The sequence below is a fragment of the Halyomorpha halys genome, unplaced genomic scaffold (genome assembly GCF_000696795.3).
Source record: "Halyomorpha halys isolate HHAL.00 unplaced genomic scaffold, Hhal_1.1 Scaffold134.1, whole genome shotgun sequence".
Classification (NCBI taxonomy): Eukaryota; Metazoa; Arthropoda; class Insecta; order Hemiptera; family Pentatomidae; genus Halyomorpha; species Halyomorpha halys.
The window spans coordinates 2,102,682-2,115,413 of record NW_027107159.1 but is presented as its reverse complement, the minus strand read 5'-3'; the positions used below and the strand labels follow the sequence as shown (position 1 = coordinate 2,115,413).

The 12,732-nt window shown below is 32.5% G+C and overlaps 1 protein-coding gene across 1 annotated transcript; it reads right to left on the bottom strand.

The window, feature by feature from the left end:
* Positions 1-4,143: 4,143 nt before the first annotated feature.
* On the bottom strand, positions 4,144-7,680 carry LOC106678294 (serine/threonine-protein phosphatase 6 regulatory ankyrin repeat subunit C). The gene is made up of 2 exons (XM_014416728.3): positions 7,513-7,680; positions 4,144-5,267 (listed from the first exon to the last, which is right to left on the bottom strand). The coding sequence occupies exons 1-2, from the start codon at positions 7,570-7,572 to the stop codon at positions 4,281-4,283; spliced, it is 1,047 nt and encodes a 348-aa protein (XP_014272214.1). The 5' UTR covers positions 7,573-7,680; the 3' UTR covers positions 4,144-4,280.
* Positions 7,681-12,732: the final 5,052 nt, after the last annotated feature.

Sequence of the window (12,732 nt, the reverse complement as noted above, 5' to 3'; positions counted from 1 at the left end):
AACCACTGCGCATAAATAGAAGCCGTATAGTAGCATATTTATTAATTAATTATATTTTTTATAAATGAACTGTCATGAATCAGAAGTACATCCTAAGATTACCGTTTATAATCCTTACTATTTTTTTAATGAATTGTGGAGCGACATTTATTGACTGTTGATTAAACTACAAATATCTCTAACTGTAAGTATTATCGTTTAGAGAATGTTGGCAGGATTAAAATGTTTGACATTTGCAAAGGTCGTAGGGGAGGGAGGCGGGTAGAATGTCAGATCCGGCGTTCGAACGGTAAATCGAGTCCTGCTCTGCCACCAAATACCAGGGGGTTTGTTATGATTTATTACCGTTCGTCTTTATCAATTCAAGTCAGTTTCACTTTATTCGGCTGCATTTCGATGACAGATGAGTAAAACCACTACAGCCTTGCTTTTATATTCATATTCCACAAGGTACAATATAATATCTTCTGCTTCTTGAGTAAATAAGTAGAGGACTGTTGTAATTTAATGCGAAAAACCCGAAAGAGTAGTAGTTTCAATTAATTCCCCAAAATAATTCACAAAATTTTGATTTTTATTTGGTAATTAATATTGGTTTTTGGAAAATTTTATCTAGGAAAATATTGAACGTTAAAGATTTTGGAGTTCTATTAGGCCTCAATTTGCACCATAAAATAGTTGATGATGACTTTTTTTTTTTTATTACGTTATATTACATTCTGTCTTATACTTATAGACAATGGCAATTGGGATCATAGAGCTCACTCACGCCATATTTATAGATATATGAATTAATTGATAACAAAATAAGAAATGGAAGAAAAAAATAAAAATAAATGAAAACAAACTTAATTAAAATAAACTTACATCAGGCCTAAAAAGATAAAAACACTTAAATGATGTAAACATAAATGAAAAATTAAAAAGAATGAAACTTAAAATTTAATAAGTATAGTTCAAGGTTTTAAACAATTAATGGAAAGATAAATAACAACAGATAAAAAAAAATAGAAAATATAAACTACAGTGCATGGAGAAAGGGGAGTGAGAGTAAAATCAAGAATAAAGGAAGATAGTGAACCAGATAGGAACGAGATCCCTCTCTATCTTGTATCTATCATCCCACTCGTGGATCCCGGCGCTTCCCTCACAACTGCGTCATAGCTAATAATGATTTTGATCATTCCAAAGAATATTATTAGTTTTCATTATGTTTGCAAAAATAAATTCACTAAGTGATTTAGAAAACATTACAGGTTAAGGGAAAAACAGTATTTCAGGGGTACAGGGCTCTGTTATGGCTCGAATTGAAGCTTGTTAAATGCATATTGTAGTTTATAATAATATTTCAGTAACCTTAACAGATGAGCAGTTATTAGCAATATTGGGCTGTCCGTAGCTTGGGTAGTTGAGGTTCAGGTCTTTGGCACCTGGGAACTTTGGAGATGCTGGTACGAATCCGGTCTGGGGTTTTGCAGACTTTGTTCATTTGTGTGGCGGTATCATATAATGAATTCTGGACCTACCACGTTGGTTAGAAGAGGTTGATTACCTCTAGATAACCTCCCCCCCTCTCTCATATGTCAGAAATATGACTCCTAGGAACCTCCAGGGAAGAGGTCATAAAAAACAAAAACAAAAAAAAAACAATAAACCTAAAAATATAAGCTGATCACGATTATTTTCCAAGTAATATTATTAGCTTCCATAATATTTGCAAAAAAAAAAAATCACAACATGTTTTTTCTCTTTATATGGAAAACAATTCAAGTTTTAAAAACACAGTATTTCAAGTATGATTGAACACAATAGACTCTGTTATGGCTCCAACTGAAGCTTGTTAAATGCTACTAACTTCGAACACCAGAGTTCGAAAGGGTGTGGTAGATAATTATTTTCTGAATCACTGTAGCCGTGGGTCAGCCCTGTAGGTTTAGGAGCTACCCGGGTTCCAACAAGTCTCATGAAGTGGGTACCTTTAATTGATCTAAAATCTGGTGGTCTAGCGTGATTCTGACAAAACACTTCCTTGTACAGCCATTGGTCTAGTAACAGTTCTTCCCTACAAAGTATTGAACCCCTGACCTTAATCTTTTTGGATTCTACTTATCAATTGAAACTTGAAACCTCAATATATGAGAGGGATTTATAAATATATTATTTCTATTGCTATTTTTTTTTTCGCCACTTATAAAGGTTCAGTATCGAAAATAATGATCCGAAATTAATCCTAATCGCAGGAATGTTCATAATTTTAATTGTTTTCTCATTTTCCTTTTCTTTTTTGGTATTATATTGAGAAAATGGTACCCAAACCCCAAGAATATTTCTTCTACCTACATAAATGGCTATAGGAAAAATCTAATCGCTTATTTTTATACTAAAAGGCTATCCTTAATAAAGGATTTTTTTTTTTTTATAAAACCAAAATATAGTCTATAGAACACTAGCGCACATTGTTAAAGTACTAACAGCAGTTCATACCACTCAGCCAAATTGGGCAAAAATTAGCTGTTGTTAAAACTAATTGCCATGGATACGACATTTATTTATCAATGATTCATTCATGAATAAATATCGTATCCATGGCAATTTTAGCTATTAGTTTCAACTATAGCTAATTTTTCTCATCTCTGCCGCTCAGGTACTGGTTATTATGCTTACTGGATCTGAACCAGCCAGTTCTGTGTGGACCAGCCCATAGAGTTCTTTTAACTTAATACTAAATATCAATACTCGACTAGATTCATCACTGTATTTTTCAATATTATTAAAAATAGGTTAAGGTAAGCTTATAGTATTCATTTTTATTTATGTTTTTACCAAAATAATAAGCCTAAAAATCCACCCTAACGGTTTGCGTGGACAGCAAATTATTTCCGAAAGTAGATAGTTTCAGACACCTCGGCTCCACAATAACATCAACAAAAGATCTATGGACTGAGATAGACCAGCGTATAACATTGTGCGAACAGAGCCTTCTCCTCTGTGCCAAGAATATTAAAATCCAGGAAAATCTCTAAAAATTTGAAGATAAGGGTTTAAAATGCCATGATATTCGGCTGCATGACCTGGGCTCTAACATTTATTCTAGAAAGCAGAATCGTAAGATTTGAACGTAAAGTCCTTCGTACAATTACAGGAGCGATCTGGGATCAGAACCCCAGCGCACTACCCCACTGCTCCCGCACCCCGTATGCCAGAAATGACAAGGGAGGATATTAAAAAAAAAGATCTGGGATCAGAGCATGAACGCAAGGAGGAGAAGAATGAAATAAACTGCTTGCAGAGACTGGTCAGTCACTATCTCATGATGGCTAGGAGATTAAGAGAGGCAGGGCATGTGGTTCAAAGCAATCCATTAAGACGCCTCTACACAATGATGAATGCCAGTATAGTTATCAAGTGACAACGTAGGAGGTCAAAAATCAGATGGGTAGACAGAAAAAAAATGAGAAAAAGCTGCATCCAACAAAGTGGATAGCAGTAGACAGGCAGGCGTGGAGCAGGCTGGTTCGGATGGCCAAAGATCTACAAGGGTTTTAGAGCCAACTGAAAAAACAAAATGTAATAATGATGAACCTATCAATAAATAAATAGTTATTATTAAATGTATGTATAAGAAAATGTATACACATATATTTTCCACCGCCGGACTAGAATCCGAGCCGATAACCCATGAACGGTCTAAGTCCCCCCACGGGACACACTTAGCTGTTAAATTAAGTGGGTACCTTTCATTGTTCAGAGCAATACCTAGCGACTTTGTGCTGACCACATCACATCCTTATATCATCGTTGACTAAGAAATAGTACTTCGTTATCAAGTCCTCAGATTAATTTCTAATGATAGTTAAGATGCGAATGATAGTATATTACGAATTATAGTTTAAACTCTGAATATTATAAATAATTATGTTTTTGAAAACTCCATTTAACTTATTCGATCTGTCGGAACAGTTCGATTATTATTGTCACTAAGCCTTAACATATTATCATTCCAGAACATTACAAGAAGTATCTTCCTGTGACTATATTATTTTACAAAAATATATCTTTTAAAATTTACAATAATAAATTAAACACTTACAAATTATGTTTGGGTGATTAGGAAACTAATTTTTAGCCATTAAATAGTACACATTTCGTAAATAGGATTTATATAATATACGATTTATACAAACAAATTAAAAAAATAAATACAAATTCATAATTTCATAAATATTAACCTCATTGATAAAATATCTGGAAGATTTCGCGGATTCTCCCGATTAGCTCTACTAGACTTTGCCTCCTTTGGCTAACAAGAAGTCGGCGACTATGGACTGCTTGGAGTCGAGGGCCAGAAGGAGGGGAGTGGCTCCTTTATCGGACAGAGCGTTGACGTCAGCGCCGCGCTCTATCAACACCTCAGCCACCCCCAGCCGCCCCCCGCTGGCAGCAACGTGCAGGGGGGTCAGTCCCTTCTTGGACTTGGCCTCGATCTCCGCCCCCCTGTCAACGAGCAATCCCGCCACTTCGGACCAGTCATGCTCTGCCGCCAAGTGCAGTGCCGTCCTGTTGTCATGATCTCTAGCTGTGATGTCCGCTCCGTGATCCAGCAACAGCTTCGTCATCGGTGCAAGTCCTCTCATGGCTGCCCAATGCAGAGCCGTCCAACCGTCCAGATCTATGGCTTCCAGGTTGGATCCCTTCTCCCACAGGACCTCCACCGCCTCCAATCGGTTGGCGACAACCGCCATGTGGAGGGGTGTCCTCCCGCTGATATCTGTAGCTTCCTTCTTGGCCCCCCTCTCCATCAAGAGCCTGAGGACCGGAACATGGTTAGAGATGGCCGCCAGGTGAAGAGGAGTCTGGTTTGTGATCTCCTTGGCCTCGGTGCTGAGGCCGTTCTCGATGAGCCACTTGGCCGCATCCGCTCTCCCGTAGGACGCAGCGAGGTGCAGCGCGGTGGAGCCCCCGTTGCTAATGGCCGACAGGTTGGCCCCGTAGCCCTCCAAGACCCTGAGGACCTTGACGCTACCGCCGCAGGCCGCCCAGTGGATTGCAGTGTTCCCGTAACGGCTGTCTCTCCTGTTCACATCTCCCCCCACACGGAGCATCGCCTCTACTACGTCTACTCTCCCTTCATAAGCCGCCTTGTGAAGTGGTGTTTTCCTTGTCTCATCCTCGCTGTTTATCAGCTTGACAAGCTCTTTTTCATCGCTGATATCTCGTCTATTTATAAAGGTTCTGACGACGGAATAATCTCTAGGCGGAATCTCCACCTGTAAAAAAAACAAATAAATGAAAATTATAAAACTGTATTCATTATTTATAAATTTCTAATTGAAATTCTATTATAATAATTATTTAACTTATATTATAAATAAAAGTAATTTTATAAAATTTAATTTGTTCTAAAGATTGCACAGTTGACTGGTAACTTTGTGACAGCTCTACTAGCTTTGGTCTATGTGGAAACTCAAGGCGAGAACGTGAATTTTATTTTTCCTAGTTAGCCTAGTATTACAGCAATGTATTGATCTAAATCAATAATTGATATAATAAATGAAGACTATGAGGGAAAACCAGGTAGCTCGATTTATTCAAAAATATTAACAAGGGCTTAAAATAGATTTTTGGATGACAGATACGATGTGGAGGTCAGAACGGGAGGAAAACGAACACAGAATGAAAATCCAAATTGCTATTGAACCGATGCATAGTGTGTGAATGAAAGACGTTTCATTTAGGAAAATTTGATATATCTAGTTTTTCCCGTGCAGGCTTCAAATATTTTTATCCTCAAGCATATTAGTTCTAAACTATCCCACTCCTTCTCTTCTACTGTGGAGACTATATTTTACCTCCAAAATATATTTATAAGCTTTTAATAAAAATTGAAAAATATTGTTTTTTTTTAACTCCCTCTCTTACCCTTTTGTCTGTCATTTTACCATTTTTTTTTTCATCATTATTAAACCATTATTAAAGGTACTACTGCACGCTATACTAGAGAAGTTACTATAACACTAAGCAAGTATGAATTTTGGCAGTTCGATATTACAACTTTAAATTATTGCGATTATAGGAAGAGAAATGCTCCTTCGGATAATGACCTATGTTTTCTGGATTTTGTCCAATAAAAGGCACAGGCATACAATGTTCCCCGATTGTCCCCTATTTCGATATCAGCTCGGGAAATGTAAGTCTCTGCTGTGGAATAATTCATGCTTTTTCTTGATTAGTTTGCTAAAGTTTAATCTAATTTAAGAAAAAACAATTTATTAAAAAAAAAATGTTTTTATATAATTACTTTATTTTATTGATAAGTATTACAATCTACCACAAACTAGGGCAATGAGTAATAGTGGTGACTGAACACATTTATACCAAAAATTAAAAAGAAAATAATAATAAGTAAATAATGAAAAAATAAATATAATCAAGTGAAGTAAATTATATACAATCTTGACCTGAGGATTCCCGAGCCCACTCTATCCTCACGTATGAGGGGTAGAGCAGGGCCCTTCGAGATCCCAGAGCAACCCTTCACTGCTTCATACATGATAAAAAGAATTATCTTTCATCTGATATATGGCTGTGTCAGTTGGAACTTGGAACGAATGGAACCCCAACGTTTAGTGGATGGGAGGAGGAGTGCTTCTTTACAAAAGTATGTATATAATAAAAATACAGTATTTATATTTTTAAATCATATTAAATTATAAGAAACAGGTTAAAAAAGCATGGTAATTAAATTGTAAAAAAAAATAGTCTTAGTAATAAAGTGATATCAGGGTCCTAACCTGTTGAAGGCAGGTTTTATTGTTAATTAGGATAAGAAAGATTATAGTATTTGTATTGAAATCATATAGTTTGTAGGTGAATAATCATTTTAAAAAGATTGTTTGGAACTGTGATGATATTATTTTAATATTTATTTTTGTTTTAAAGATATGACATAGGCAATTAGCCTGCAATAAAGACAATTTAGTGAATTATGACATCAAAATGATTATGGTATATTAAAAACACTAGTATTGTGTAAGGAAATAATATGAAAACAAATTTTATAGGTTGTGTATTTGAAAATGGCCTAAGGGCAGAAATGAGGAGGTATTTTGAAATAAAAATAAGTTGAGAGAAAAAGATGATCAGTGAAGTTTGTGTTAATAATAAAATAATTATTTTATAAATGTTTTAAAATTGAGAAAAAAATAAGTACATGGTGGCTTTATAATTGAAACTTAAAATAAAGAATAAATATTTTTTAGTACACTGTAATTTTATAAAGATATTTTTATGTATTCAGATAAAAATCTGAAACCTTTTTTTCAAATGGTACTCTACATTAATTATTATTGAGGAAAAATATTTATTATAAGATTTAAATGAAACTAAAACTAAACCGAAATCAATATGGTAATTGTAAATCGAATAAAAAAAAAAATAAGAAATCGAAAGAGCTATTTTGACACTGATAATTCTAGCTTTAGATTACGGATTTATCATAAACAGCTCACATACCTTAGCAAAAACGCAAGCAACAGCAAAAAGAACAAACACTTCCACAAAGAAACTCCTCATCTTGCTACACTCCAACTAAAACTACTTTTAAAAAACAAACGGAAGAGTGAAACAGAACCCGAAGAGGAGACTTTGCCACCAGTAGAAGAAGAAAAGGAATGAGCCAAGACCTGCCCGCTGGCGCCTGAGAATGGGTTTAATTAGTGCAATTGGCAAGACCCTTGAGATGGAGGTAGCGTAGGAAGATATGACCGTGTTGGCCAACAGTGTATCAACTTGTACGAACTAGAAGATCTGAAGGCAGTCCAGTCCATCATATTTTTCTCTGTACAACACCTCAAACTAAAATTAATTTTTTCGACGAAAAAACAAACAAAATATCATTTAGTAATTGAGCCAAAAAAATCGTACGGTCTTTTGGGAGCTGTAGAAAATCTGATACACTACAAAATTTATTGAGAATTGGATTTCGTTCCTAGAATAGCTTAGGATTAAACCAGAATATTTCAAAAACCCTTTTAGTATCTCAGTTTTTTTTTATATCTATTTATTACTTTTTGTCTATTGTTATTTATTTAAAATATTTATTATTTATAATGCTTATATATTGTAAGATTAAAAAAAAAATGTCTAGATTTAAGTAAGTTAGTAACCCAATACAGTTGGGCAGCACAAATTTGTTTTTAATAAAAAAACTTTTTTTTCCGAGGAAAACAATTGTATAAAAAAAATAATAAAAATAAAAATGCAAGCAGAAATAAGTAAGAAATTAATGGCGTTGAATACCAGTAATACTTTATGCCACTAAACAAAAATAAAAAAACAAGGAGCTGACCCCTATAGGATTTTTTCATATTATTTATCTACTAAATATTGTTCACATTTTCAAATAAATAATTTTAATAATTAAATCCCCTATTTTAATACATAAAAGGATATTATTTAAATTTTCTTTAATACTTAAATATATTATAATTGGAGTTCTATCAGTGGGTAGATTCTCCACATGTTTTTATCATCTCACTATGTCACCTACAGCAAATTTACTTGTTGTATATTTGTGCATACAGTTGTAAATAACAATAAATAAATTATTAAAAAAATATATATATATTATAAATGAAAGATGGTCCGGGCGCTGTAAAAGAAAAAAACTAGTCTTAAAACTATTTAATCTGAGGCAATAAAACTTTTTTTTATAATTAATTTATTGTTATTTACAACTGTATAAAAATATATAAAACAAGTAAATTTGCTGTAAGTGATATAATAACATGATACAAACATGTGGAGAATCTACCCACTGATAGAACATTGATAACATTTCTAGAGGAGAAGATATCGAGGCCATCTTCTTTTCAGACACCTCCGGGGATTATCAGGTAATAAAGGAGAAGCCAGGTTAGAACAAATGGGTTTGGGTGGTTGGGAAGTTTATCGTGGAAGGATTGGTATCTGGTTCTGGACAAATCGGCAAAATATGGGACATTCAGGTCCTGATGGATGACTTGATTTGTGACAAAGTAAGAAGCCTTAAGGATTTTACGAAGGATTTTGGACTGTAGGATTGGATTCGAGAGGAATTCGATGGTTTATTGGAGCCCAAAGCTCAACTCCGTATGTCCAGATAGGCCTTATTATAGTCATGTAGATCAATATTTTGTAATGGATTGGAAGTTTATACGGTTTGTCTAGTAAGTGCTGCAATAGTCGGAATCGACGAGCAGTTTCCTGTCTTGTAAGAGGATTTCATGTCAATCGTTTGTCCAGATGTAATCCTAAGTAATGGATGTGTTCGACAGGAATAAATGGGTATTATTAAAGAATACTGTAGGGCAGAACGTCATGAGCTTACGACGAAGGTTAAATGTGATTTGGTGGTTTATTGGAATTTATTTTATTTTGTCACCATTCTTCAAGGGTAGTGATGTGGGATTGGAGGGTTTGGGAAACAATGGAAGGATCATTATTCACTGACAATAGACATGTGTCATCGGTATACGTAGTGAGGATAGTGACAGGATGGGTTGGGATGTCAGCTCTACAGTGAAACTTAAAATTAAATAACAAAAGGTTTTTGATAAGTAAAGAAAACTGAAATAATAACAATAATTAACATATTATAATAATTAAATTATTAACAATATTAAGTAAAAAATGATTTATAAAAGATACACTGCACACTGAAAGATGGAAAAAGGAAATAAGAGTAAAACCAAGAATAAAGAAAAAGACAGGATAACAAGCCAGTAAGGAAATAATTAAATATATTATCTAAAATTAAATGTATTATCCAAAATTAAATATATTATCTAAAATTAAATATATTATGCACTGAAGTAAAATGTGACTTTAAGATTGTTCTTAGCCTCCTAGGTGGGATCACCGATTTTTTAATGATACTAGTTCGACAAAATATTCGATGCGCATCTTACAATAAAATAAAATTTGATAAAATTATAATATATTTGATATAATGTTTTACAACTAATTATTTACAATTGATATATCACTTACATCTTATTGTTATTTTGTATTTCTTTCAAATTTTTTAATACTAAATTGATTCTAAAATATTTTTTAATTGAGTCTTTGCCTACATCGCTTTTACAATACATTAGTAAACTAAAATAAAAATAGTCATTAGATATAAATACCTTGTAAATTTAAATCATCAAAATTGTTAAAATTAAAGTTAAAATTAGTATTTAATTCACGTAAGAAAAAAGGAGCTCATAACGCACTTCCACATTTACACTAATAATTTGCACTTGAAGCATTTAATAATTTACATATGCACAGACATAGTCTGTAAATGTATGTAAACGATTAAATAAATAATTTTCATTTTTTAAATTATAAGGTATTTATCTCCAATCGTTATTTATTTTTTATTTAATATTTTCACTAAAATATGGTATTAGTGATGTAGATTAAGATTATCGTATTAATGTTTCTTAAAAGGTAAATATTAATTCACCTGTATATTTCTGGACTCAATTTAAAATCATATTAATAAATTTAATTTAAACACAAAATAAGATGTGATATATCAATTGGGAATAATTAATTGTGAAAAAATTAACGGCTTGTTAGTCAAAGGTAGGACATTCTGTTGGTGAATTAAAGAGGTTAAATAATGTTATCTATAATTAAAGTAATTCACCTTCACCTAAAATAAATTTCATATAAAAATAATTGATCTTAACCCACCAGATGATATATTCGGCAACTAGACAATAGCAGTTGTAGAACATACAGCCATGATAAAATTTTTTTTTACCGAATTCTTACAAATTTTACTATAATTGGAACAGTTGTACTTAAGATTTTTGAGCTTATTTAAATTCAAGTGTTCCGTTGTTTCAACCTAAATTTCTAGTTAAAAAAAGGCAAAAATAAATTAGGAATCCAGTAAATTTATTTTTTACCGATTTTATTGCCAGGTGTGAATGTGATAAATAAAAGAAGACTAAAATATATAGTATGGTCATAAGGAGACCTGCCACTCCTTCAAGATGGCGGCTCCCCCTCCATGCAGTATAAATCTCCAACGATTAAGCCATACTATTCCTTTGCATTAGTGCTTTTAAATTATAACGAATCCACTATTAGTTGCCTTATCTTCTTCTCTTTTCCAGCTAATTTATCTCTGCCCTTTACAAAAAGGAGAAGACTCCGCAGACATCGGAATGCTTTTTATTTCCCGATCCATTTATTTCTCTATAACCCGCGAAGGTAACTCTTTACAATTAATCCAAAACGGATTCTTACATCTTGCTCCTTTTGTGACCCGGTGCCAAAGACCTCCCTGCTAATGACACCTCTGCATGACTGCATTTGGAGAAACCTTCAGAATAAAGTATTTTAGATAATGGATACGTCATTTAGAGTAACGTGTGGAAATGACATTCTAATGCAACAGCTAAGGTAAAAAAAAATAACAATTTTTAGCAGCACAGGTGTATATCCCATCTCCAATATTAAAAAAAAATTAAAAATCAAAATCTGTACCGCTTCAAGCCACAAAGGCTCAGTACTTTGTATGGAAGTACTGTTACTAGACCATTGGTTGTGCAAGGAGGGGATTTGGTCAGAATCAAGCTCGACCGCCAGATTTTTACCTAATTAAGGGTTCCCAATTTATGAGGCTGGATGAACCCCAGAAAAAAATTATCCGCCCAACTGGATTCGAACCTAGGTCCTTGGAATTAGTACCATTGCGCAATACAACACAAACACAACTCTAAAATTAAACATTCGGATAATGGACTTCAAAATTTTATGTTCATATAAATAATAAAAATTTTGTTTAAATGAATGCGGTTAGTGAAAAACACAAATGAGTAAAAACTAATTTATTAGTGCCAACAATTTTACCAGAATATCAGACCTTGAACAGGGCTTAGAACAAAATACAAGATAATGAACAAAAAGAATTACAGACTGATTAGAAAATAACAAACATTGTAGGTAGATAAATAATGTTAAAAGACATATATAGTCTAAGTATTAAAACAAGATAAAGTCTCTATGAGAAAAGCAATATTATAATTAAGAAAGAAACAAAAAATAAAATACATACAAAATGAAAATCATTTAACATTAATGTCATGGAAAACGTGTAAAAATAACATACATTTCATTTTATAAAACTTGATTATTTATTTTTGAAACAATTATTTATAATGTTGATAACAGTTATGTGTAATATAACTGGCCAAATACTTTCCTCTACTGAAAATACAAATTACCTGAGAACGTTAGCAAGGTAATGAACGTGTCCAGTTTTATAATTTGTAATTTATATTACAATTTAATATGTAATAAAAAAAACAAAAGTATATGAGTTTTTTCAATTATTCAAATTATATTTATTTTACATTACATAAAAAAGAATTGTATTATATTTATTTTACATTGCTTTAAGATCCTCACCAAGCAGGTTGGTTTTATGTTTTATCTCCTTTTTTTCTCATCTTTCTTTTTTACGCCCCTTCTCCTTTTCTACTCATTTCTTATCACCTCTTCCATAATCACATTATTAAGTTATGTTCACCACATGTTATTATTGTTATATTTACTACTCCTTTTTTTCTCCATTTTGCTCACATATTTCATTAATTACATATAATTTTTTCCTTTATTTTAATTTTAAATAATTATTATTAAATTAAAATATTCATATTAAAATATTCATATTTATGTATTCTTTTTTTA

Coding starts and splice junctions, on each gene's coding strand:
- LOC106678294 (XM_014416728.3), bottom strand. CDS start 7,572: ATGAGGAGTTTCTTTGTGGAAGTGTTTGTTCTTTTTGCTGTTGCTTGC. Junction 5,268..7,512: donor TTGCTTGCGTTTTTGCTAAG/GTATGTGAGCTG, acceptor TTTTTTTTACAG/GTGGAGATTCCGCCTAGAGA.